The sequence below is a fragment of the Vigna angularis genome, chromosome 8 (assembly GCF_016808095.1).
Source record: "Vigna angularis cultivar LongXiaoDou No.4 chromosome 8, ASM1680809v1, whole genome shotgun sequence".
NCBI classification, from domain to species: Eukaryota; Viridiplantae; Streptophyta; class Magnoliopsida; order Fabales; family Fabaceae; genus Vigna; species Vigna angularis.
Genome location: NC_068977.1, coordinates 29,522,859 through 29,550,081, shown reverse-complemented (window position 1 = coordinate 29,550,081; position 27,223 = coordinate 29,522,859). Strand labels below are relative to the sequence as shown.

At 33.7% G+C, this 27,223-nt stretch overlaps 2 protein-coding genes and 1 pseudogene across 4 annotated transcripts; 1 reads left to right on the top strand and 2 right to left on the bottom strand.

The window, feature by feature from the left end:
- Nucleotides 1-864: 864 nt before the first annotated feature.
- LOC108344138 (peroxidase 31-like) lies at nt 865-11,933 on the bottom strand (annotated as a pseudogene).
- A 586-nt stretch (nt 11,934-12,519) lies between these two features.
- LOC108345390 (probable transcriptional regulator SLK2) lies at nt 12,520-19,712 on the top strand. Its single transcript, XM_017583988.2, has 10 exons — nt 12,520-12,579; nt 13,358-14,574; nt 14,762-14,893; nt 15,192-15,240; nt 16,086-16,300; nt 16,390-16,458; nt 16,976-17,076; nt 18,156-18,249; nt 18,361-18,430; nt 18,577-19,712. Exons 2-10 carry the CDS (start codon nt 13,615-13,617, stop codon nt 19,473-19,475), a joined length of 2,589 nt encoding a protein of 862 aa, XP_017439477.1. The 5' UTR covers nt 12,520-12,579; nt 13,358-13,614; the 3' UTR covers nt 19,476-19,712.
- Nucleotides 19,713-24,421: 4,709 nt separating this feature from the next.
- Nucleotides 24,422-27,223, bottom strand: LOC108345908 (F-box protein At4g00755). Of its 3 annotated transcripts, none has more exons than XM_017584756.2 (6): nt 27,031-27,223; nt 26,632-26,783; nt 26,098-26,508; nt 25,820-25,995; nt 25,445-25,563; nt 24,422-24,886 (listed from the first exon to the last, which is right to left on the bottom strand). In XM_017584756.2, exons 2-6 carry the CDS (start codon nt 26,765-26,767, stop codon nt 24,703-24,705), a joined length of 1,026 nt encoding a protein of 341 aa, XP_017440245.1. In that variant the 5' UTR covers nt 26,768-26,783; nt 27,031-27,223; the 3' UTR covers nt 24,422-24,702. The 3 variants fall into 3 exon arrangements, with proteins under 3 accessions (XP_017440245.1, XP_017440244.1, XP_052723140.1); XM_017584755.2 differs by having other exon boundaries at nt 24,422-24,957; nt 27,031-27,220; XM_052867180.1 differs by lacking the exon at nt 26,632-26,783 and having other exon boundaries at nt 24,422-24,957; nt 27,031-27,220.

Genomic DNA, 27,223 nt, shown 5'->3' with positions numbered 1-27,223 from the left:
AGACGGTTACGGGGAAAAATGAAGCCAAGTGTAATTGTGATATTAAGTCTAATTTGGGACAAAAGAAATTGACTCTAAATTAAAAATGTAAAGTCTGCTATTCAAGTAAAAGGAGTTTTAATTGAAGGGAATGGATGAGAGTGAAAGAGAATTTTTCATGTTTAGTCTGTAAGTATATAAAATTAGCATAGTTTCTATTAGGTTTAATACCCTTTTTTAGTTCCCACTTTCGTTGGATAATATCAATTCAATCATTTTTAAAAGTGTTTGGAATATGTTCATAGTTAGTAAAATTTGTGTCTAATTTGTTCTTTTCGTTAAGTATAACCAAACGGAGTTAGTGTGTTGATGATTCGGCACTAGTGATTGATAACGTGTCAATATATTGTTTTGTACATTCTAACGTGTTACTTTCTTACATAATTGGGTCTTCTTCTTGTTTAACCTAGAATCCATATTCAATTACTCCACACTAATTTGTATGCAATCTCAAAACTACATGAATTCTGATTTCTTACATAATTGGGTCTTCTTCTTGTTTAATCTAGAATCCATATTCAATTACTCCACACCAATTTGTATGCAATCTCAAAACTACATGAATTATGAGAAAACAGATCAAAATGAGAAACTTTATTAATTAAATCTTATAATATTACATTCAAAAACCATAACTCAGATTCATCTATCCAAGATCAAGGACAATTGCTTCATTCCCCCATTTCCCTACCTCACACAACCGAACTCTATGTATGTATAATCAACCTCAAAAACATTAAATTCATGCACAACAGAGGTTTCATTCTCATCTTAAATCAAAAGATCTTATATCATCAAATCATCAACAACTTCCAAAAAGAAGAAAGAATCAATTAATCTGATCACACCTGCGTTGGATCTCCCCCTTTCTCCTTGTCTGCACATTGAGCAGACTCAGCTTTTGCATCGCCGAGGCAAAAACCCTAAAGAACCTAGCTTGATCCTTGGCGAAGCCCTCCAGGAATGGTCTTGTAACAGGGTCATTGTAACTTGTTGGGAATCATAATGTAATTGAAGACAAAAAGGGTAGGGTTGGTTCTGTAATCGGCGCAAGCTTTGGATAAAGGTTTAGAAAAACGAGGGTTCTAGGATGAAGAGGAGTTCGAGAGGTTGGTGACGAATTCGGAGCAGTGGGAGAATCCCACGGTGTGGTCCCCACTCAGAGCGACGAACTCCTCCACGGAGAAGCCGTGACGGGTGAAGATTTCCGTGATTTGGGACATTGGCATGGATGAAGTGGGAGGTGGTTGGGGACGGAGGCGGTGGAAGAGAAGCGGTCGTCATGACGCCTGAGGAAAATGGGGTAGAAGGGGCAGCCGAGCATGGTCAGAAGGTCGCGGGTTGCGGCAAAGAGGATGTCGGCGTAGGAGACGGTGTTTGGGCAGGCCCGTTCGAGGGCGGTCTTGGCGCGGACAACGAGGTTGAAGGCGTCGTCGGGGAGGGAGAGGTTGATGTCGGTGTCGCCGAGGAGGGAGAGGTTGATGTCGGCGTCGCGATGTAAAAACCCTAAATCAATTTTTTCCCTAATATAAAAACCCTATCTTTAAAAAACCTCAATATGATGTTTTATTAACACACTATTCATCAACACACTAACTCCGTTTGGTTATACTTAACGGAAGGGACAAATTAGACACAAATTTTACTAACTGTAGACATATTCCAAACACTTTTAAAAATGAGGACTGAATTGACATTATCCAACGAAAGTGGGACCAAAATGATATTAAACCTTTCTATTACATTCATTAACATTTTTGCAGTCAATAAATAAAACTATTGATAGGCAAATAAAAAGACCACATTGTATTTGTTTAATTTTACCTTTTATTTTCTCTTTAATATAGGAGGAAAGACCAGTAAAAGGGATTGGATTAATAATCATTTGGATTTAAACTGTATAATGTCTTTTTGTTTAGATTTTAAAAGTGAAACGAAAAATTCATAATTATTCTCTAAAGTTTATTTTAACTAATAATGTTAGTTTGCTACTTTTTGTGATATTGTGTCCTTTACATGACATGTCACGTATTGGGAGATTAATGCATAGAGTTTTAATAAGATGGTTAAGTTTACGATGTAAGTTAAAATGTCCAAAAACAACAATGAATTTATCCTAATAAATGTTTAAATTTACGCCCTTTCATGCAAATAATTTTTTCGCATGAATATGATTTTGGCATTAGGAAAAACAGTTTGAAAGTATATTTCTTGAACTTTTTGTTAGACAAAACCAAAATAAAAAAATAATAACTAGAGATATTATAAAAAAAATTTGATGAAGCCAAATAATTCTTATAACAAATAAGGTTAAATTTGTGATATAGGATAAGATATAATAATATGCACTTATTTTTCAAGATATAATAATATGTAAATACAAAAAGATATATGAATCTTGTGAACATAAATATTTTAAAAGATAATATAAAATAGAAGACAAAAACATTTATACGAGTCGTTGTGTATTTTTCTCATGAAAATATGTTTTATTTATAATAATAATAATTCTGATTTAAATAATGATAGTCCAACATGTGTATTTTTCTCATGTAAATATGTTTTATTTATAATAATAATTCTGATTCAAATAATGATAATCCAACATAATTAAATATGATTATATGAGTTGTTGTGTATTATTACAGTAAATACTAATAAATCTAATAAAACCAAAATGAATGTAATAAAATTAGAAAATTGTCCATCTACATACAACATTTACCATAAAATTAATAGTTCATAAAAGTTTGAATAACAAAAGGATAATTTATTTATTTTTTAAATTATATTGAATATTTTCAGCAATCTCCCACCAAATTTAGAAAGTAAAACAAAATAAAATGTTGTATTTTACACAAGAAACATTCCTACTTTGACTATTATACCTAGTACTCATAAACTTTCACCCAAAAAAAATGTAGAGACTTAATTAGTAAATAACACATACAATGTGTTCATTTTAAGTTCCAAAGTGATAGTACATTATGACCTTATACATCTATCTTGTTTTATGAGTATCATTTAAAGACTTACTCATGTCTCAAAATGTTAGCCCTACCATTAGACTCATTAAGTCAACCCTCAAAAGGTGATTTGTGAGTCATACCCGTAAAGTAATTGTTATTAGGTTTATTAAGAGGTATTTTAAAAATAAACATACCTTAACTTTATTATTGTCATAATTTATAGTAGACCTCATCATATGAATGAGACATAACATTTATTCAAATAAGTTGGTGTACTTTACTGAACAACAACTTCATTATTTCTCATTGAACTCCGCGTTCCACGGGTTTAATTCATGTGGATGTAAATGTCCATTGTAAAATGTATGGTCTTTAGTTTGATCCCCCCCCCCCCCCCCCCCCCCCCGAACTTGTATAATGCTTTATCAAAGTTTTTATTGAGGCACAACTTAGCAAAAGTCTTAAATATAAACATTCCCAAAATGTTATCTTCTTCTCTCAATGTCTTACATGCATTAATGAACATTTAATGTTTTGAACATTTATATACATTAAATATAATTTCTTGTTCAAAATTTTTTTATCATATGTCATGTCAATAATAAATGTATCTAATTTAGTTCAATGTTCAAATATTGACAAACGATACAAAGCATTTAGACGCTTGTGAATGAAAAACATTATTAAGATTTGTTTGTTTTGCACGCTTTTCATCGTATTGTTTCTTATATAAGATGTTTCTATTAATAACATATTTAAGACTACGTCTCATTGTTTAGAGCTTATATCCGTTAGATGATGTCTTTGCTTATGTCTTTTCTCTCATTAACACTAATTGAATATGCAATGTTTAAACTTTCAATGTTTTGTTCTTATCAAGGATAAATATGTTAGTTTCAGCACAGGAGAACTTATCCTGATATTTTTGCATGTCTTCCTTAGACGATGCTTGTTGAAAATTATCTTTGTAAAACATATTTGTGCTTAATAGCTTCTCATGCTTATTGTTTTACAAGATTCTCTTATAAACTTTTTCACTCATCACTTTGTGAATATGTTTATATTTTAAGCATAATGTCTCACAATTTTATGTAGCTTTTTCCTACTTATCAGACGCTTCTATTTGAGAGTGCGTCATATCGTTTTAACTCATTTCTTTCTCTAAGCCAATACCTTTGCAAACCACTTTTCTTCTTGATCATTTAAGCCTATTGTTTTTCAAGGTGTTCTTGGGAACTCTTCTCATTAATCAGACGTTTCACTTGTTGATCCTTATAGTATGGGAAAAAGTTGTTTGCTATATCTCTTATGATAAGACTTTTCAAATTAGCACTTAGACACTTTTGGTTTAAGTTTTCTTAGGTTTTCAGTGTTTTTGCTAGACACTTCTAGATTATTTGAGCCTAATTCTTTTGGTTTCTATCTCTTGAACAAATAGTCATCTGGATGATTCTATTTGATAGATGTTGTTTGTTGCCTAATTTTCAGACACTCTCTCTTGTGATCACTCAAGGATATATCTATGTTTTCCCAAGTTGTGTCTATGTGCAATTTCTTCATAAACTCTTCTTCCTAAGATGATATTTCGTTTAATGTTATTTGTTAAACTTCAAAACCAAAGATGTTAGGCGAACCAATCTCTCTAGACGGTATTGTTTCAACAAGGGGAAGATCCACCAACAAAAGATTCTTCGACGTTCAAGTTAGCAAGAGATTTGGATCTTTTAAGTATGAAATAACAAATATGAGTTTCAAAGTATATTTCCTTAGGAAATACCATATTTATTTATAGGGTATTGAGTTATATGATTTAAATAGGGAATATATATGTTAGAGACATGCTATTAAACGACATTTAATGACTATTAGAAGATATAATAAAACTACTAAGATTTAGTAATGGACCCTTGTTGGGTTGTGCCGCTTAGCACATTTGGGTTAGATATGTACATAAGTCCCTCTAGTTTTGAAATTTTGATTTAGCTTAAGCAAGACTCGAGATCGTTCTTGTGGTAGGGCTCTGTCGACTTGTAGAGTTTGCAGGTGGATTGGCCATTAGGCCAAACTCATATATTGTTTAAAAATTCAATTGAGCTTGTAGGTGGATTGACTATTCGACCAAGCTCATATTGTTTGACCATTCGGCCAAGCTCATATATAGTTTGGCTTAGAAATTGGTCATTCAACCAAGCTCGTTCGAAAGTCACTACTTAAGAATAATCCTCCCATCTTGTGTTATTGACTTTAAGAAAGCTTTATGCTAGGCTGTCGACTTTGGTAGGTTTAATTAGGTGTTGCCGGCTTTAGGCGACTTTTGTTGGTTTGGGTAGATTGATGTTTATTTTTGGCCAAACTGATGATGACTTTGAACTTGTTTCTATAGTGAATTTCTTTATCGTTACTTCACTTTGAATACTCTCTTTGAGTATTTCTCACGTCATTTTTAATCTTTTTTGAGCTTGTCCTTGAATTTCTTGTCCTCACGTTTCTTGTCCTCTCTTGAAATTGCCTATTGTAGAAGGAAGTGAAAGTGACCGAGGTGGTTGATTGGGTCGACCTGTATTTGAAGGTCGATTAGAAATTGACGAGCGAAAACTTAGAGGTGTGCCAACTAAAAGGAATGAAGGAAAAATTCAAGAATCTTCAAATGAATCTTCAAGTGAAAATGACCAAGGTGAAGATCGAGATGGACGACTTGTGTGTAGAAGTCGGCCAAAATCCTGATGAACTAACTTTTGAATTCTAGCAAGCAAATGACGAAGGTAGCTTTGGGGTCAACAAATCGACGAGTGCTGGGTTCTTCAGGAGGAGGGGATTCAGGTATTGTAATGGGAAGTTGCTGTTGTTTTTGTACTTAGATATTGAAATGTTGAGTTCATCGTGTACCCGGTCTAGTGTTCAATTAACTAGGTGTTTTCTTTGTTTGATTGACTTGATGACTTGCCTTGCTTTGATGACCTTTGATGTCTTGCTTTGATCAAGTCTTTTCTCATGTTATAATCTAATAACTTGGGTGCTAAATACCTAGTCTTTTCTCATGTTACAAAATAGTAACTCGAGCGCCAACTCCATGGTCTTTTCTCAAGTTACAATCTAGTAACTTGAGTGCTATCTCCATGGTATTTTCTAAAGTTACATAGTAATTTGAGTGCGAACTTCATGGTCTTTCTTCATGTTACAATCTAGTAACTTGAGTGACAACTCCATAGTCCTTTTTCACGTTACAATTTAGTAACTCGAGTGTCAACTTCGTGGTTTTTTCTCATGTTACAATCTAGTAACTCTGGTGCCATCTCGGTGGTCTTCTGTGGAATGTTGAGAAACATTAATATGAATAAAAAAAATGGATTTTTATTAGAGATCAAGGTGTGCCTCATTAAAATCTTGCTTGATAAAACCCAACTTAAGGAAAAAATTTGGTTGAAGGAAAAACTTTACACACGTCCTCATATTACATCTTTAAAGTCAAAAGAAAAGTAAAGATGAAAGGAAAAAGACTCATATAACTATATATATTTAAGTGTGTGGCGTTCCATGGTATTGGAACGAGCTTTCCTTCGAGTTTCTCTAACTTGTAGGCATCATTTTGGAGAGAATCTGTCACGCAGAAGGGACCTTCCTAATTGGGGACAAGTTTACCTCCAGTTCTGCGGGCATTGTTGAGCATTCTCTAGACTATATCTCCCTTTTGGAAGGACCTTTCTCGAACTCGGGTATTGTGGCGCTAAGCTGCTCTTTGACTGTTGCTTTTCTCACATAGGTTTCTTCTCATATCTCATGTATGAGATTTAGTTCAGCTCATAGGTTTTCATCTTTGTGTGTATCGCTAAAATGTTTTCATCTATAGGAAGTCTCACCAAGCTCTACTGGTATCATGATTTAGTGCCATCAGCTAAAAGAAAAGGTGTTTCTTTTGTTGATGATTGTGGGGTGCAATGGTAACACCATAATATGGCTGATATCTCCTCAGCCCAAAGCCATTTGGCTTTTCCCAACTTCTTTTTTAGATCAGTAAGGATGACTTTGTTGGCGACTTCGACCTGCTTGTTTGATTTGGGGTGCTCCACTGATGAGAGCCTGTGTTTTATGCCGAGTTGGTTGAGGAATCATTCAAAACCAACATTGATGAATTGTTAGTCATTATCAATGATTATGGAATGTGGCAATCCATGACGACATAAAATATTTCTCTAACAAAACTTTTGCACTTGTTGAGCCAAGATGGTAGCAAGTGGTTCCACTTATATCCACTTAGTAAAATAGTCTATAACTACAATGAGAAATTTTACTTGTCGTTTTGCTAAGGGAAAAATGCCTAGTATGTCAACCTCCGATGTGGCAAATGGCTAAGGAGAGGTTATTATGTGTAGCTTCTCAAGGGGAACTCAGTGCAATGGATTGAATTATTGACATTCCTGAAATTTTGTAATGTACTCATGAGCATCCCTTCTTAGAGTGGGCCAGTAGTACCAATTTCTTAGTATTCTTTTGACCATGCACCGAGCCACAAAATTCATACCGCATATGGCATGATGTATCTCGACTAGTATGTATTGGACTCGTTCTTGGTCAAGACATTGGAGTAAAGGGCTAGTAAAGCCCTCTTCTAAAGATTTCCTGGTTTGTAAGGTATAGAATGTTGTATGTCGTTGTATGTGTTTTGCTTTTACTTGGTCAATAAAGAGCTCATTGAGGTCAAATAAGTCGTGATTGGGGTCATCCAACTCGACGAAGTTTAGGAGATCTCAAAGATTTTTTTCTCATGATCCTAGCTAGGGATGACAAAAACTCGCGCTCACAGGTATCTATGGATAAAACTCGTTGCGAATAATTGATACCCGTGGGTACCTATTACTCGTTCGTTAACATGTAATTTATCCTTAGGTTTAAATCAGGTTTTATTGTTTTGCCTCTTTTTTCATTTGTGCAACAACCGTGCCCGTGCTATCAGAACACGCTCTATGCCACCATCGGACATACATTGTGTTGGATTTACGAATCAGAATGTGCTCTGTGCCACCATTGAGCCTTAGCCCATTTTTGATGAAAATTAAACAGTTAGAAAAAAAAAATTAATGGGATAAAATTGTAATTTCATTATTCAAACGGGTAATGGGTACCCGCGGGTACGGATAATGTGAGACCCGACCCGTTAACAAGCAGGTATTAAAATACCCGCTACCCGCAAATACCTCTTACCCGCGGGTACTAAATACCTGTAGCGGATTTTACTTGTGGATACCCACGAGTACCGACATTCTTTTTCATACTTTTGCTTTCTTTAAGCCACGAGTTTGGCCTGTGAAAGGATGAAAATGTGACGACATAGGAAAGTTGGGTCATTGCTTGACATGTTAGTCGGGCACTAAGAGAATAGATCTACGTTTCGTTGAAGGAATTTTTCTATATGCTCATAGCCTGCTCAGACGTAATACGATCGACCTTAGTGGCTTGGGAGGATAAAACCCCTAAGGTACAATGTTGCATTAACTCATCGAAGGAAGGTCGATTGTGTATCTAAAGCGGGGCAAGCTGCTCGACTACTAGGATAGGATGCTAATGTAGGTCGGGTTAGACAAAGGTGTATACAATGTTACCCTCAAGTTGAGAGCATAACAAGCCCTTGCCTCTTCACACACACAAACATACACACAAAGACAGAGAAACATACACACACATACACACACAAATACTTTCACACAAACACAAACACATGCACACACACACATACACCTCCCCTCCCCACACATACATCCACCCATCTAGCCCCACCTTTTCACCCCCACCCACTCACCCACCCCCCGCCCCAATATTTAGCACACTCTCATTCTGATTATAGCAAATTATAATAGATCAAATCATTCATGCTTAATGAAATAAACAAAGAACAAAATCCAAGAATAATAATAGTCGAATTCAATCAACAACAATGTAACCAATTTATCCCATAATAATATGCAATAACAAATGTTTATCCTTAAACCACTACAATATGAAACTATAATATTTTAAAATCTCAACCACCTTTTCTTACCTTAAAAATAGCTTTTCCTCAAAGTTAATCTCCCTCAACTCAAGAAACCTAACCTCTCACAATTAGAACCTTGAGCAAGTTATCCAAAAAAGACAAAAACTCAATCTATAGTAAATCAAGTTGAGAGGACCACTTTCTTTAACTAACCCCACTAAGATTGATAACTAAAACAATAAGAAAACTAGAGAAGAGTGATTTTCTAGGGTATATAAAAACTTACTTTATTTTTAAATCCGATTGATTCAATACATTCCTTAACTTCTCAATTTCACCATGGTGCAATTAGATTTTGAAAAGGATGATAAAATGAAGATAAAATTAAATGAGAAAGAGGAAGAACATTTGACTTGGGTGAAAACATTAATGAAATGAAAAAGCTACAAAGGTAACATTTATCTCTTCCTTCTTCTACCTATTTTCCATCATCATAATATATAGTTATTATTGTAAAACTTTTTCCTACACACACGTCAAAATGAAAACGAGGGTGTATAAAATTTTACTTTAGAAATAAAGTATGAAATTTTGCTAAAAGAATAAGGATGAGATAATGAAACTTGTCCCCATCCACTGCTATCTGTGTGTCATTTCACCTTAATATTTGCTTAAGTTCTTAATTAGTTTATTCCATCTTAATTTATTCAATTTAGATTGCTCTCTAGTTATGTTAAAAAAATATGTATTTTTCAGTGTCACGAGATATAATTGATTAATTAATCATTCAAAATTCAAAATTTAATGTTGGTTTATTAGAACTACATAAATTCATACTTGGAATTCCCAGTAATAAAAATGACATAGCTTTTTGCATTGTATAAAATAAATTTTGTAATTGAATACAAACGTGTTTTTTTCACCCCACATAGAAGAAAGTAGATAAATGAGAATTAATTCTAATTCTCACATGTTGGAAAAAAGTAAAATGTTTTTAGAAGAAAATGTTCCTAGTTGACCGCTATACATTTCTAGTATAAGAAAATAGAATAATTTAGATTCTCGACTAATCTGTTCAGTTGATAACATAGCTAACATAGCGATAAATTTCATTGATATAAGGTGTTTTAGAGAGAGTCCATATATTCTGAATCTCTAGTAAAAGTAAAAAAAAAATAGATCCATTGATAATTTTCTATCAATTGGATTAGTGGATTATCCAATTCGAAATGATAACAAAATACACAGGTTACTCAAAAGGAAATCTAACATATAATAAGTATACCATTTAATTGTCTTATTTCCTAAGTCATTTCAATTATCTATTTAAAAATTTAAATATGAATAAGTCACACAATCTATTTCTTCATTGTTAATCTATGATACATAGATATGATACATGTATTGAATATGACACGTATTTGATATGTCAATATGTTTTGTTTTAAAAATAATAGAATACAATACATGATATATGCATATTAAAAAGTTTATAATCATTCTTAAAAACACAATAAATATAAGAGTGTTGTTATGCGAAATCAAATTAAAATCATATATATTAGGCTTAATTGCTTTTTTATCCCCACATTAAGAGTGTTTTTGCTCGTTAGTACCCGCTTTTAAAAATGCCTCTATTTGGTCCCAATGTGGTATAAATTGTATCAATGAAATTTCTTCCGTTAAATTGTCATAAACGAAGTTAACTCCGTGGTGACATGGCTATGAAATCTGATATTTTTCTTTTCTCTCTTTTGCTCTTCCTACAATGCCCAACTTTTTCAAAAACCACAAGCACCAACCCTCACAACTCAAACACCTCTTTCATCAGCCAAGAAACCCTACAGTACAGAACGCAATAATGCAACATTACCAATTGATTAACACCTCAAAAAATTAGCCACCCAGCAGAGAAAGAAGACCATACCCCCAAGAATAATACTAAAACAAAAACCTCACCTTCTTAGATCGCAAAGACAGAAAACAAGATTAGAAATTTACAAATAAAATCCTAACCCAAACACGAACTCAGGACCACCCCCAATTCGCAAGCCCACATAGAAGAACAGAAGTCGAAACCCTCAACCCGTGAACCACCAAAACGTCGCCATCCACCTGCAAAGCAGAAACATAAATCATTACCCAATGCGATATACCACCCTAGTGCCCACGAGGACGCTGATGAACGAAGACCACCAGACCGCGAAACACCAGGTCCGCTATTTCCCTCCACAACGACGCCATCAACAGGGTTTCTCGCAAAACAGAGATTTCTGAGGTCGAAACCTCGTAGAGGCGCTGCTGCTGCAACAATTACCGCACCTCGAGAAAGGTGTTCGTGCCCTACCTACAAAACCCCCAACTAGAACTGCGAAGGAAAAGTAGAAAGAAGTCCTTGCAACGGGTAAAACGAGAAAAGAGAAAGGGAAGGAAGCTTCCCTGTTGCGCGAGCTCCACAAAGGCAACCCAAAGCTAGGTCTGCCTGCAAAAAAGAAAGACTAAAAATTGGGAAAGAGAAGTGAGCTTTGAGAGAGAAATTGCCAAATATGAAGTTTAATTAGGTTTCTTCAATATGAATTTCAATTTATTTAACGAGAACTCTTCTTGCTACTGCTCTCTTTCCAGATTTTATTAAAACTAATTCAGTCATTAGCTTGTCTAACTCCAATTCTCTAATTTTGATTTTAATTAATATTTGAAAAAGTTCGTTGAATTTGAAGGCTTCCAAACTGCAGAAAAAACTCATCAAATTGATGTTCTAGACCAAGTAGTGTACGGTATAAGGAAACATTAATAGAAAAGAGAGAAAAAATTAGGCGTTGCAAGAAGAGCAGTAGAGAGAGAAAAAAAAAGATCAGATTTCATAGTCATGTCACCACAGTTAATTCATTTATACCAATTTAGGGAAGGGACTTTATTAATACAATTTATACCACATTGGGATCAAATATAGACATTTTTGAAAACGGATACTAACAAACAAAAACATTCTAGACCAAAAAAGTAACTAAATCTATATATTATATATTGAAGTTCTCTAACATAAATTTTTTTATAAATTATTAATATCATACAAATATTATTGCTTAATCTAAATAAATATCAGTAAAATATAAAAAGTATATCAAACACGAACGGATGATCCAAATTAAAATATTTGTTCATCATAATTATTAACATATTTATATTGCAAATAAATTTAAATATAAATGATTTCTAGCTGAAATAAAAAAGAAAATGCCTCCGAAAATTGTGTAAACAAGTTGTATACAAGATAAGACACTGTTCGACTTTTACACTCCAATTACAACTAAACGTACGGATGTTAAGAGAAAATTATCTACACACAGTTTCTTTCATGTTTAAAACTGCTTTCCAATCAAAACCAGCCACGTCAGCAATTGTATTGAAGTGGCTGCGATGTATCACCGACTAATCTCTGCTGTCACTTTCGCGACGCGTGTCTCAATACTGACCTGCCACTGCAGGTGAACAATAGCGCGTGACCGGTTTTACGGGTCACTCCAACTTTGTTATAAACTCTGCGATTTCAATTCATTACACTTCCGTTTGCTTTCTTTTTTTCAGCTCGCGGTTTTCGCAGTGAGTAGTTCCTAAACGATTCGTTTTGGCACCGAACTGTTTGAAATCTTCATTCGGGGTTTTCAATTTTTCAGCTACTGATCGATCTTGAAGTGAATCCTTTATGTTTTGTATTTTAAATTCGTGTAGAGAATTATAATTTATTTGCTTTCTTTAGTTTTTGTGGTGTTAGGTTTAAGGTTTCCGTTTTCTGTTGTTTGGGCGATGTTCCCGTATTTTGGTTACTTCGTTGTTTGTTGATGGTAGTGAACTATTGTGCATGCCAGCAATGGAGTTGGGGGTACTAGTTTCATCTTTTCAGTTCCTTTTTTATGTTTTTGAATTTGATTTTGGGTTTTAGGGCTTTTGGATATGTGAATTTCGAGTTTCAGATTTTGTTTTTATCACTATGATATTGATCTTTACACTTGGGTTCTGATTCACCTTAGATGGAAAAGTGAACAGTCATAGCTCTGATGCGAAAATAAAGCGAGTGGATTTAGACATCTCAATAGTTTGCCATTAGCATGCATATAAAGTGGTTTTATTACAGTCTCAACTATTACCTCATTTTTCTCTTTGAAGCGAATTCCTGTCTTGAGAGCAGGTAAAGCAGTTGGAATTAGGATTTGATGTGTGAGATTGTTGCGTTGTGATTTTTATTGGAAAAGGGAGTTGGTCATTTCCGGGTTTATGCTTCTAAACCAGGGTTTTTTTTCGCCCACTTGTGTTTATTTTTGCTGAAGTTTTCCTTGTACTAACGAATATGTATATGCTTTTTTATTCTTTGTTGTTTTAGATTTAGATCAGAAGTTGTCCAGTGTTGAGAAAGAATAACCGTTTTGGGTGCATTTGGTTGGACGGGAGTTGGTGGGTTTGGTAAAAGGCTTTGGAATAGAGTGAAGCTTGAAGATTTAAGAAGAGATAGGAGAAATACTACCAGTAGTTCACAAACAATCTGTGTTTACTTGGAGTTCATGAGCTTTTTGAGAATATTTAAAGTACGAGTTAAGCTTGCCTCTGGAGAGCTACATAGACTGCAGTCACCAAGGGGGTATGCCCCCCATGACACCTTCGCGGGTGACGGGAGGGTTAACCCAATCATCATCATCACATTCTGGAGTTTTCTTTCAAAGAGATGGACTGTCACAGAGTGTAGTTAACTCTCACTTAAGCTCATCTTTTGTTAATTCATCAAGCACGGTTTCGGGAGCCGGTAACCTGGGTCTGGTTTCTGGGGATATGAATAATGCAGTTCTAAATAGTGTGGCAAACTCAGCACCAAGTGTTGGAGCTAGTTCTTTAGTCACAGATGCAAATTCTGCTCTCTCTGGTGGCCCCCATTTGCAGCGAAGTGCCAGTGTTAACACGGACTCATACTTACGATTACCTGCCTCACCCATGTCATTTACGTCAAATAATATTAGTATTTCGGGCTCATCAGTGATTGATGGTTCCTCTGTAGTACAGCAGAGCTCTCATCAAGATCAGAATGTTCAACAATTGCAGCAGAATCAGCAGCAGCTGCAGGGTGCTTCAAGTGCGACATCGTTGCCTGCTTCTCAAACTGGTCCGTCTACCCTTCATATGGGTGCACATGTCCCTGGATCTTTCATTCATGATCCAAATAATGTATCTCAGCTGTCCAAAAAACCTAGACTGGATATCAAACAGGAAGATATAATGCAGCAGCAGCAGGTTATACAACAGATTCTTCAGAGACAAGATTCCATGCAATTGCAGGGTCGTAATCCACAGTTACAGGCTTTGCTTCAACAACAGCAGAGACTGAGACAACAACAACTCTTTCAGTCAATGCCACAGTTACAGCGAGTGCAGTTGCAACAACAACAGCAGCAGCAGCAACAACAACAACAAATGCAATTGAGGCAGCAGTTACAGCAACAAGTGATGCAGCCCTCTTCTGCCGTCAAGCGTCCATACGATAATAGTGTTAGTGGGGTTTGTGCTCGTCGATTGATGCAGTATCTCTATCATCAAAGGCAACGGCCAAATGTGAGTTCTGTTTATTTTCTGCCTGTGATGGCCTATCTTAGTGTCACATATATGTTCACTATATAATCTGTTTATTCTTCAAGGTTATTCCTTTTGTTTCAGGAACTTATTATATCTGAGCGCATTGTTTAATTTTGAAGTTTATGTTTGTTACAACTTTGTTATTGAATTTTACTGTTTGCTTTAGGATAATAGTATTGCGTATTGGAGAAAATTTGTGGCTGAATACTACTCTCATCGTGCAAAGAAACGGTGGTGCTTGTCGTTATATAACAATGTTGGGCATCATGCACTTGGTGTTTTCCCGCCAGCAGCAATGGTAAATTTTTGCAGTTGTTATTTATTCTTGAATTGTATTTCTTGCTAAATAAATAGGGTGATGTCTTAATATTTTCTGATAACCATTTATTCAATGTTCTCTAAAAAAGTTAATAGATTTTATTAACTTATGTAATTGTTGACAACTCTTAGAATGATGCTCAAGCAGAGTTATACTTTAAATAATTTCATTTGATTTGCTTTCTATTTTTGGTATATACCATTTTACCCTTTCGATCTGTTAGTGCTATTAAATCTTTGATAAGTACATGCATTGACATGGATTTTTCTTTGTTCAGGATGCGTGGCAGTGTGATATTTGTGGTTCTAAATCTGGAAGGGGGTTTGGTAAGTATATGAAAAAGGAAGTATTGGAGTCCATATGATTTAAGATTCTTTTTTTATTTCTTGTTCTCAAATTATTACAAATATGTCATCATTTCGTATACAACTTTATATAAATAGGAAACACAGTGAAAAAGGATATATTTGTAATGATAAATTATTCATCTGGTCTCTATAACCGCACAATCTGTACGATTTTGCCCCTTCATCTGATATTGGTTCCTACATATCTTCTAGGGTTGGAAAGTACAATACTGTTGTCTTGAATTATAGGGACTAAAACGGATGAAAAAGAATGTGTAAGGACTAAAATGAGTTTAAAAAGTATTGTATAGTGACTAAATGAGTCATTTTTGGTGTAGGGACTAAATTGTAAAGATTGTGCTGTTATAGGGATCGAATTAGTAATTAAATCTACTTGTAAATATTTTTGAAAACGTGAAATTTAAACAATCTGCTTTATCAAACCAAATCTAAGTGGTCCTTGTTTTGTTGTTTTGTAGCATGTTTTTATGAGAATTTAATTTCATTGTAAAATTTCGATTTGTACTTCATTTTGTTTAAATTTTGTGGCTGATAAGTACCCACTGAAGTCAGTGCTTACCAGTGACCAGATATCACAATCTTAATTGTTACTTTGCTTTTTTAACCTTGGAGTCTAACAAAACTAGCTGAACTAAATGCAACCAATAATAGGATGATCAAATTACTTGTTCTTAGCATGCAACAGTGGTAGATACACAATTTGTGCATTGGATGTATATGTAGGCTAGATGGTTAGCACTTTATTTATTTAATTTTCTTATATAAATCTCATAATCTAATATTTACATTCTGGATTTTCTCAGAGGCGACTTATGAAGTATTACCTAGACTTAATGAAATCAAATTTGGCAGTGGAGTGATTGATGAACTTTTGTTTCTGGACTTGCCACGTGAAATAAGATTTCCTTCTGGTGCAATGATGTTAGAATATGCAAAAGCAGTCCAAGAGAGTGTATATGAGCAGCTTCGCGTTGTTCGTGAAGGCCAACTTCGCATCATATTCACTCAAGATTTGAAGGTTACAAAATTGTTTTTATAGTTTAATGTATTTTCTATTTGAATCTTATTTATGTAATGACCTCCTGATATTCTTGTTAATTTGCCCAGATATTATCTTGGGAGTTCTGCGCAAGGCGGCATGAAGAACTTATTCCTCGAAGGTTGGTTGCACCACAGGTATGATTCTGCTTTGTTTAGACTGCTTTTCACTTTTGGAGTCATTCTTTGTTTTGAATAGATGATGGTGCTATTTGGTTGAATATTTTGGTTAAGTAGATCTTCATTTCTTGCCTGGTTTTAATAGACAGTTGAGGGTGTTGAGACTACCCTTGAGTGGATTCCTTTGCATATTCCGTATATTTCTGTATAAAAAAATTCGGCATGTGCATGCTTATTTTATAATTAACTTCTCACATCTTGAATTCTTCCATCATATTTCTCAAGACGTCATGCATAAATGAAAATTGGTGAATGGTGACAGTATTAATATATGGAAATTTGGATAAGGAAATTGGTGGGCATTAATGAAGCTTTCCCTTATTTTATTAAAGTGGAGATCATTGAAATTAAAGGTGACAGGTTTAAAGTTCTAAGTGACGAGGAATAAGAGATGATCACCTGTCTTAAGGTTGGTCATATGGCATAATTGAGGTATTCATTTTGCTGCTAATTCATATGATTTACACTTTTTCAGGTCAACCAATTAGTTCAGGTAGCTCAAAAATGCCAGAGTACAATTGCTGAAAGTGGGGCTGATGGGGTTTCTCAGCAAGATTTGCAAACAAACAGCAACATGTAAGTTAATGCATTGTTGTTCCTTAATTTATGGTATATTTCGTAAATCCTTCTCAGTTGATATATTTTTCTTTACTGCATAGCTTGTGTTCTAATTTGAGTTAATATCTTTAGAATCTTCCTAATTAGAGGAAATAGATATATAATCTTTATTTTATTTTACTTTCCTAGTTTCCCTATTTCCCTTTATTTTACTTTCCTAGTTTTCCTATTTCCCTTTTTTGGAGAATTAGATTATTACAAATAGAGAGTATCATAATGTATTTTTTATGATTGAGAATAATAAATCAGTCTTATTTTCCAAAGCTTGTTTGATGTTTTATTCTTGTAATAGTGCATACTGCGATATGGCTAGAAAGCATATGGTGCAAACTATATTTTTTCATATTTACTGGATTCCCTGTATGTTTCCTTTTTCTTTCTTTGGGGCAGAGGGGTGGTGGTGCAAATGCCGTTAGTGATTAGGTGATACAGGCTTTTTTCGTGTTATTACTTTTAACTGAAAAATACAACTTCAATAAAAAAGGTTATTGAACATTTTTACTTTTTTAAATGCAATATGGCAATCCAATTTGGAACGATGTGGAAAATGAGAGGAAAAAAACTCTTGCTGGAAGTCAATAGCCATAAAATAGGAAACGGAAAGATCTTAATTGTAGTACGAGATTTTCCAGTGGGCATATTTGGTGCATTCTGGTGCTCATGCTTTACAAAATTAACATTTTTTATATGTACACAGGGTTGTTCAAGTCACAAGCATTCATATTTTTACAATAAGGCTATTCAAGATTAAGAGCATCTCATGGTATCTTAAATTAAATAGAGATTAGAAATTGAGATTCTGTTTTCTATTTGTCTAACTCTCCAGTTGGGCATTTTACAAGCCATGTTTGGTTAAAAAGTATCTGGTTAGAACAGTCTGTGACATTGATTGGTTCAATTAGTAAGAGAATTATATTAGTTGTTTTACATATATTATTGATTTGTTTTGTGCGTTGGGTTGAGTTGTGAGCCTAGTTCAAGTTAACAATTACAATGAGACTGGACTCAAGCTTAAAGTAATGTTTATTTTGCATCAGGGTATTGACAGCGGGGCGCCAGCTTGCTAAAATTTTGGAGTTGCAATCACTTAATGACTTGGGTTTTTCTAAAAGATATGTGAGATGTTTGCAGGTATGCTATAAAATTGTATTTCAAAATTTTAGTAGTGTTGAGTACTATAGAGAAAACTAGTCATCCGTTATGCTATGTATTTTCTCAATCCTAATTACCTGCGGTTGACAGATATCGGAGGTTGTCAACAGCATGAAAGACCTAATTGATATTTGTGAAGAGCACAAAATTGGGGCAATTGGTAATTTCCTTCTGGTTTTTATGATTATATTACCCTAGAGTTTAGTTTAAAATTCTTGTATGAAGCTGATTCAATTTTCGGCTTTTGGAAATATATTCTTACATTGTCGTTAGCCTTTGTAACATTGATCCAACATTTACGTGCAGAGAGTTTAAAAAATTATCCTCGACTAGCAACAGCCTCAAAGCTCCAGATGCAAAAGATGCAGGAAATGGAACAGATGGCAAGTGTTCATGGTCTGCCTACTGATAGAAACACACTCAATAAGCTGATGGCAATGAATCCTGGATTGAACAACCACATAAACAGCACTCATAATATGGTTAATCGTGGTGCTTTGAGTGGGTCAGCCCATTTAGTTCTTACCAACTACCAAAATCTTCTCATGAGGCAAAATTCAATGAATTCTAGCCCTGGCTCCAATCCTGGATCCTCATTCAGTAATTCGAACCCAAGTCCCTCTTCTGCTTTGCAAGGAGCTGGTCCTTCTTTAATTCCAGGCTCAATGCAAAACTCTGTAGGTGGTTTCCCAGGTCCCCATCTACCCCCACAGCAGCAGCAGCACCAGCAACAACTCCTTCAACAGCGTACGTTAAGTGGAAATGGTTTACTGCAACAAAGTCATTCCCAGGGGTCCCAAGGAAATCAAGCCCTACAGCAGCAGCAGATGATCCAGCAACTGATGCAGGAAATGTCAAATAACAATGGGGGAATGCAATCACAGTCTCTTGGTGGACCCAATGCAAATGGGAATCTGGCAAAAAATGCACTGGGTTTTGGGGGCCATGCTCCATCCTTAAGTGGAGGTTCTGTCAATGTTCCAGGAAACAATGGACCCATTTCAAGGAATAACAGCTTCAAAACAGCTTCCAACAGTGATTCTTCTGCAGCTGGTGGCAACCATGGATTCAACCCAAGAACATCTGATATGCCACAAAGTCTACATTTGCAAGGTATGGTTCAGGATATTGGCCATGAGTTCGCGGATAGCTCCTTCTTTAACAGTGATCTTGATGATAACATGGGTTTTGGATGGAAGGCATGACTAACACAACTTAGCCATGTAATTGGCATATCTTGTTGAAGTGTTTATTTTATTATATTATCATTGTACAGGATACTTTCAATAGATGCTGTTTTTTTCCTGGTTTTCAGTGTCATAATTTTCTCGATGGAATTTGTTTGGACTTGGACTCGAGTAGGTGTTTAGGGATTTTATTTGAGAGTTTTTGTCCTGCAAGTGTAATCTATTGGACTATGACAGTAAGCATTTTATACGGCACTTACATTTCTTATCTAATAAGCTTAATCAAATGCCACTACTGACAACACCACATTACCTATAATACATAGCAAGATGTCCTCCTAAGCTATTTAAATACTCGTTGCAAAACACAGGATAAAAAGTGAAATTGATGTGGGAAGGATACCAAGTGGTCTATTACTATATATAGATATATAATGTTAATGACAACTAATTTTAATGAAATAAAAAGAGGGTGGAAAAAATTTGAATTAAAAGGTAAAAAGTGAAAATTTGTAGTAAATTTTATACATTTGTAAAATCTGATTTTAATAACAATCAAAATTATGATAGAAAAGAAGGAAAACAAGGTGTAAAATGGTACTATTTGGATTGAGTGAAAACAGGTAAAAACAACCGAAAATTTTGTAGGAAACTTGATTGATGTGATAAAAAATTAAATTAATTACATAATGACGTAATCAAATACTGTTCTTAATAGAAAATAGGTTATTTAGATTAAGAAATATAGAATGAAAATAAAAAAAAATTGTAAAACATTTTATTAATGGGATGAAAGAAAAATTAAATTATATATAATATAATCAATTATAAAAATATCTTTGATAGAATTTTAATAAGAGTATAAATTAAAATTGAATGACGATTAATTATGAGATCACTAATCTACGAAATGAAAATAATAATAATAATAGTTTATTTATTTTTTAAAAATTGAATATATATATATATATATATATATATATATATATATATATATATATAAATATAAATCATGGTCAATTATTATTTTTTTATTGTAAATCTAGAAAAGATAAAATTGTAATAAAAATATGATATATCACAAATATGTCTTTTAGTATAATAAATTTTTTATATTTTTAATACAAAAACTTTAATTGTACTAATTTTGTTTGGATTTGGATAATATTTAATAATACTCAAGGTAATCGAATTATGATGTTTAATAATTGTGACAGGCGTTTATTCAATTTACAAAGAAAAGAATATTGGTTTCCTTCAAGGATAATTGTATTTTCTTTAACAAACATTCATGACATTTTTTTTATTAAAGATCAAATATGTTTAATCAAAAACTGGAATTTGAAGATTAAATTTGAAGTTTTTTATTGGACTAAAAATTAAATACGTCTTGTACTAAACTAACTTTACCCCTAACAATATTTTAAATCTAAAAATGGAATTTGAAGATTGTGTGTGGTTTGATCTTTCTTAACCCTTCTTTCATCTTTTTTTTTCTTGATTCACATTTGGAATAAGAGATGAATAAGAAACGAAGACGTAAGCTTTCTTTTATGATCGATCACCTTTTCCGTCTAGTTTAATATTTGTTTTTACTTTCTTTCGTTTAATTGATTATGGGAACTTGATAATGCTAATTCTTACAATTATCTAAGCATTATTTTAGTAGTAAAATCAATTCTTTTCTAGCTTATAACTTACTTAATCTTCTTCTTTTGTCTTGTTTTCTAAATAAATGTGTTTTCGGTTACATTGATATAAATTCGTTATTAATCTCCTTATTTCGTAGCTAAAATTGTGCTTGGAAAAACCTCCACCAATGTAAAGAATTGAACCAGCCATAGAAGCAAGCAGATATATGCAGAAAAAGAGAAAAAAATGCAGTGCATCAGAGTCAGGCTGAGGGCCCCTAGGTTAGGGGCCCTGAGCGCCACCTGCACCAACTGCACAAAAGTTGATTTCTGGTGTGCTCGCGCTAAGGGCCCCTTAGCATAGGGCGCTGAGCGCCATGATGCTATCAGAATTTCTCGCCTGGGCGTCCCCTTCAGGGGCGCTAAGCGCCACAACCTCGTAGCTTCGCTTAGGCGCCTCCTCCAGGGATGTTGAGCGTCACCTTCGCTGATGTGGCAATTTGAGCTTATTTAACCCTAAAACGCGAAGGAGTTTGGGTCTTTGGTTATTTGGAGGCGCGATTCACTTAGAGGAGAGCTTGGAGGGCTGCTAGGGTTTGTGGGAACACTCTTTTCTTCCTCTTTGGTTTCTTCTTCTTCTTCCATGACCATTTTGTAAGCTTAAAGGCTCTCCATGGACATGGAGAGCCAAACCTATCTTGTTGGGATTAGTCGTAGCCTATGAACTCTTGTGTATTTGTTGAATGATTCAAATATATATATGCCTTTTCTATCAATTGCTAGTATTCTTGTTTCTAATCTTAAAGCTTGCGTGTAATAGAGATGTTCATGGCTTGATCTTTTATTGATGGGTATGGGAATGTATCTTATGTAATCTATAACTGAAACAAGAGTCCTAGTGGTTCATTGATTTTAGAGATGGGAGATGATTCACTTGTTGTCTTAGATCCTAGTTCTTAATGCGGGTTTTGCTTGTTAATTAATCAAGAGATTGATAGTTAATAGGTGAAAGCTAGGCTCTTTCACTTAAGGAATTAGGGCTAGAGTGTTTTTATGGATTGAATTTAGTAATTTGATGGAGAGAAGATGAAATTTTGTATGCACAAGAGTGAATTGGTGAAAATTAACGTTAACATTGTCATTTTGTACCAATTCTAGTCTTTTCCGCTCTTAAGCGTCTCTGGATGCCAAAGACCACTTTTATTTCCTTGTCAATTTATTTTGTTGCACTTATTCGTATATTTGTTAATCTAAATGAGTTGTTAATCGTGTAATTAACTAGTGTTACACGAGTCTCTTGGGAAACGATACTTGGTCTTATCATTTTATATTACTTGAACGATTTGGTACACTTGCCGAGGTCTTAATAGAACTCTAAGAATTTTTTTAGTAGGCATCCATGAAAGGTCTTCATTAGGACATACTCTTTTCAACTTTTTTTTAAGCTTTATCAAATGAGTTTATATTTTGTTATGCTATGAGTTTATCGTATCTTGGATTCTTTATATGGATTTATCCTTGTTCTCGCTTATGTTGTTGGGCCTAGCTCAATCAAGATCAAGCTAAAGTAGGTCGAGTTGAGTCTGTCTATGTCTAATTTGAGTCAAATCGGCTTAAACTCGGTCAAGTTAAGTAAGGTCGAGCAGTCGACTTAAGCAAAGTTGGTTAAAACTCAATTGTATTAAGTTATCCAAAACCATTAGAATTGAATTAACTTGAGTCCAAGTCAAGCTGAATCGAGGTAAGATCATGTTCAACCAAGTAGCTCATGTTGAGTCAAGTTCAATCGGATTCCACTCGGATTGGACATACATGAGATCAAGACAATTGAGTGAAAATTTGAATTAAGTTTGGTTAAGTTAAATTAGGCCTAAACATTATATTAAAACTATATCAAGTCAAATTGAATTTACTTAAGTTTTGATTGAATCAAATCCACTCATTTCCAAATTAACCGAAATTATGAATTTCAAAATATAAATTTTAAAATATGAAAATATTCAAATTCTTATATTTTAAAAAAAATTAATTTTTAATTTTAAATAATCAAATTACTCTAATAAAATTCTTAATTCAATTTCTTTCAAAATTCTTTATCCAAATAATATATTTGTTATAAAAAATTTTAAATTTAATAAAAAATAATAATTCTCTATTAAAATATCGTATCCAAACACAACGTTAACTTTACATTATAAAACTTGTATAACCTTTTTAAAGTCAATTGAATTAATAAATAATTGAATGAATATAGAGTATAGTTATTACGAAAATAAATATAAATTCAATTAGGTATAGTCTCGGCAAAGCTTAGTTTGTTATACATTTTAATGCAACTACTTTAGCTTATTTTTGAAAAAATATTCACGTGTTTTTATGTGTTTTTGAAAAATAAGTGATTATTTAAAAAGTAACTCATTTTCAAATAATTTGTGTAAAGCCTACCTTAATATTTCTAGGGAAATTTGACCTAATAAACGTCTATTTTGAAGTTAATTTTGCTTAAATTCTTTTAAACAGATAAGCGACTTACTTCTCAATAGAATGGTGCATTTAATCTGATATTATATTTAGTAAACAAGTTTGAGCCTTTCAATTAACCAACAAATATATAATTACAAAACATAATTAAAGCATTTTTTATTTATAAATTGTGATAATTATTATTATATATTAAAATAATTATTTTACTGTTTCACTGATCACTTTTTTTAAAATTTATTTGTTTTTTCAATTTGACCATTTTTTTTAATTTAATCATTTTCTAATTAAAAAATTACCTACAAAATAAATAAAATTTATTTGTAATAAAACTTTAAAAGTTATTTAGATTTGATTTTATAATTATAATAATAACAATAATAATAATTTTATTTTTTTATATTATCATATAAAAAAAGAGAACATACGTATTTTTGTATTTTTGCTAATAATAATAATAATTTAACTCCTTTTGGAAGTAAGTACGAAAACCAAACTCTCATTTTATTTAGAAATACATACAACAAGTAATAAAGATATACACTTTACACATTTTCTTATAATTTTACTCTTAAAATTGTTATAATTATTCTAACTTATTAAAATAAATAATAATAATAACTTTGTCAGAACCAAATCCCCTCCAATTCCAGTAGAGAATGACATGAATTTACCTCATAAAATGCTAATACGCTCTGAAAAATGAAGTAAAACCAACAATTATACTTTTAACTTCAAAACTTATTGTACATAAACACATTTCATCATAGTCTCAACCTATTATTTTGCATTGCACATATCTCATTCTCTAAAATATAAGTTCACAGAAACCTAATCTGAAAACACCATATCAAAGGTACAAAGATTGTGTGCATTAGCATTCTTATCATCAACACAAATGTCTGTCTTTATCAGTTCAAGCCACACCAGACACATTCTTTACAGCATTATACACTTTATAACTAGCCAAGAAGACAAGACTTATGTAACACAAAGAAAAAGATAAAGATGAAACTTTGCCTCTGCCCCTACAATTATTGTGCTCAACATATGCTATGCTATACAAATGCTTGGCCAAAAGTCTTTACATTGACAATTGAGGTTCTTCATTCCTTGCAATTTCCCATTAATCATCAACTACAACAGGGCCAGAACCAAGCAGTGCACCCAAGAGAATTTGCTCCCAACGTCTCACACCCCTCTGCACTAGGCTCGAGGTTATTATGCGCAGGCGCGACGAACTGCTCGAGTCCGGCGAAGATGTTGAAGACATGTGAGGATCTGTCGGAGGAGGATGGTATTTCAAGGTACACTTCCCTGATGGATGATGAACTTTAACATCAAATGCTGGTGAAAGTGGCCGTCCCATGACTTGAACATGGGAGATGCTGCAGCATAGTAATCCAAGACAGATAAACAAACAAATGCCCATTCATTCTTAAAATATAAGAACTTTTGATAAATTTCTCCTGTAGAAGTGTTTATGAGGAATTTTATCGAACCATGTTCTAAGTTGGAAAAGAAACACTAAATAAAATGTAGGCAATGAACTAACAAAGAGAACTCAAGGAAATAAATTAAGGTTCTTCATGCCACTATGACAACATGATGAATGATTCAACATCCCGTGTACCTAGAATAGAAGTATGGCATTTTAATGAAATGTCATCTTTTATTACATTACTTTTCATCTATACTCTGAAATTGCAACAAAAGCCCTTTTCATGATGACCCTTGAGTGGCATTGGTGTCATATAATGAAAGAAGCAGTGTCTAATTGAAGAGTGGACAGTTGGAAGACAAAGATTAAGTTCTTTAGGTTATGTCAATTTAGTATGTGTACATTAGATAAAAGAGAAGGCTTGAGAAACAAACCATATGTAGAATAATTCATCCATCTCTTGTTTTTGAACTCTACCCAATAGCTCAACTAGCAGAATGCCTCCAATGCACAGAAAAGGTTTAGGGAGGTTGAATTTTTGCAAGCTGTTTTCCTGTAAAGTCGGTATGTTACTGACCCATTTCAAGTGTCAAACACGAGCATAGAATACTGTTTTGTAAAAAACAATGTAGTTTCAATCTAAAATGAATAAATGCTAAATTCACACTTGCTATATTCAGCAGGTAAAACATGTACACTAAGTGAATGATTCCCAGAAAAGATCAGTAGACGAATCTCAACTCCTATTTGTTGAGTGAATTGAATGGATAAAAGAATATTCAAGAAATGCATTTTAAAATGCAACTCACTTGGCACATTGGAAATTCAGGTGAAGTATACGTCCATATGAATTGATTATCGCCCAAGACTTCATTAGCAGTTATATTATCTACAGCACTCTCCGATTCAATTGGGTATCTTGGATGTCCCATTCTGAATCGGACAGCCTTAGCAGAATATATAGGCAAGCCATGCTGAAAAAATGCTGACAAGTAAACATAGATTATTTGTCAGATGATCAAGCAAAAGTTCATGATCCTCAACATACCCAATTCACAAAACAAAGGAGTTTAATTTAGCTATTAACCTTGGAACGGTTGGACATGAATCTCTGTAACAAGACACATTTCTGAAACAAGCTTGTAAACTAAAGTCTCAGGAACAGAAGGATCGTTTTCCCCTTTGCTTGACCAGTATGATGCTGTATATTCAGTTCTATCACCAGGCTCCAATGTGTGTAGAATGCTTTCTTCAGGATAGTTATCAGTGCTAGATGCACTAATAGCTTTAGAGATACAACTTTTTCTCACAGGATGAAGACCAGAGGACAAGAATGCATAGACTTTATGATTTCTCTTTAGATACTCCCAATTTACACAACTGCCAGGAGTGTTTCCCAGTGGTTCAATAATGTTGTCAAGCTCAATCATATGAGTAACACCAGATATTTCAGGAAACATTGCCAAGCAAAGTTGCTTGCAAAGGCCATGTTCAAGAACTGCAGAATATCAAGAGTGCATATCAATACCGCGAGTAGAAAAATATGCACTTTTTGGACAAAAAAGTTCAAAGCACTAAAAAATTAAATCCCACTACAAGGAAATAAACTAAGAAAGATTACCAAATCGGTGCCAAGAACTAGAAACAGCAGAAACCCTAATAAGATCACAAGGGGCGTCCAAATGGGTCAGAATCTTGACTGACATGTCAGGTCCAAGCAATTGAATGAAATCCATTTTGTTTTTCTCTTCAGTCATTTCCAAAAACCAAAGCCTTAAAGCAGACAGAACAGCTATGATCAATCATCAACACAACACTCAACATAAACTGTAAAATTGGTTATCTGAAAAAGAAAATCTTCAAGCAACCAGCATTACGACTAATTTTGGAAGAATGCAATGAAAAAAATCCACAAACAAGTTGAAAAGGAAAGGCGGTTGCTTTTCTCAAGCAATTAAATTGATGAGCAAATAAAGCTACACCCAAATAACGAAACATTGAAAACATGAAACATGGTAACCTTTTTCTCTGCAAAGAGAGTGCGGATCTGAAGATATGAGAGGGACCCTTTTGATTGTGGATTGAAGAATAAAGATTAGACAGAAGCAGGAGAATGGTAATTCGTTTGGAACAGCTGTTTGTAAAGAAAATAGTGTTTCTAGTTGCACTTGGAGACGATAATAAGTCAACACTTTCTCTAGATTTTTATGAAA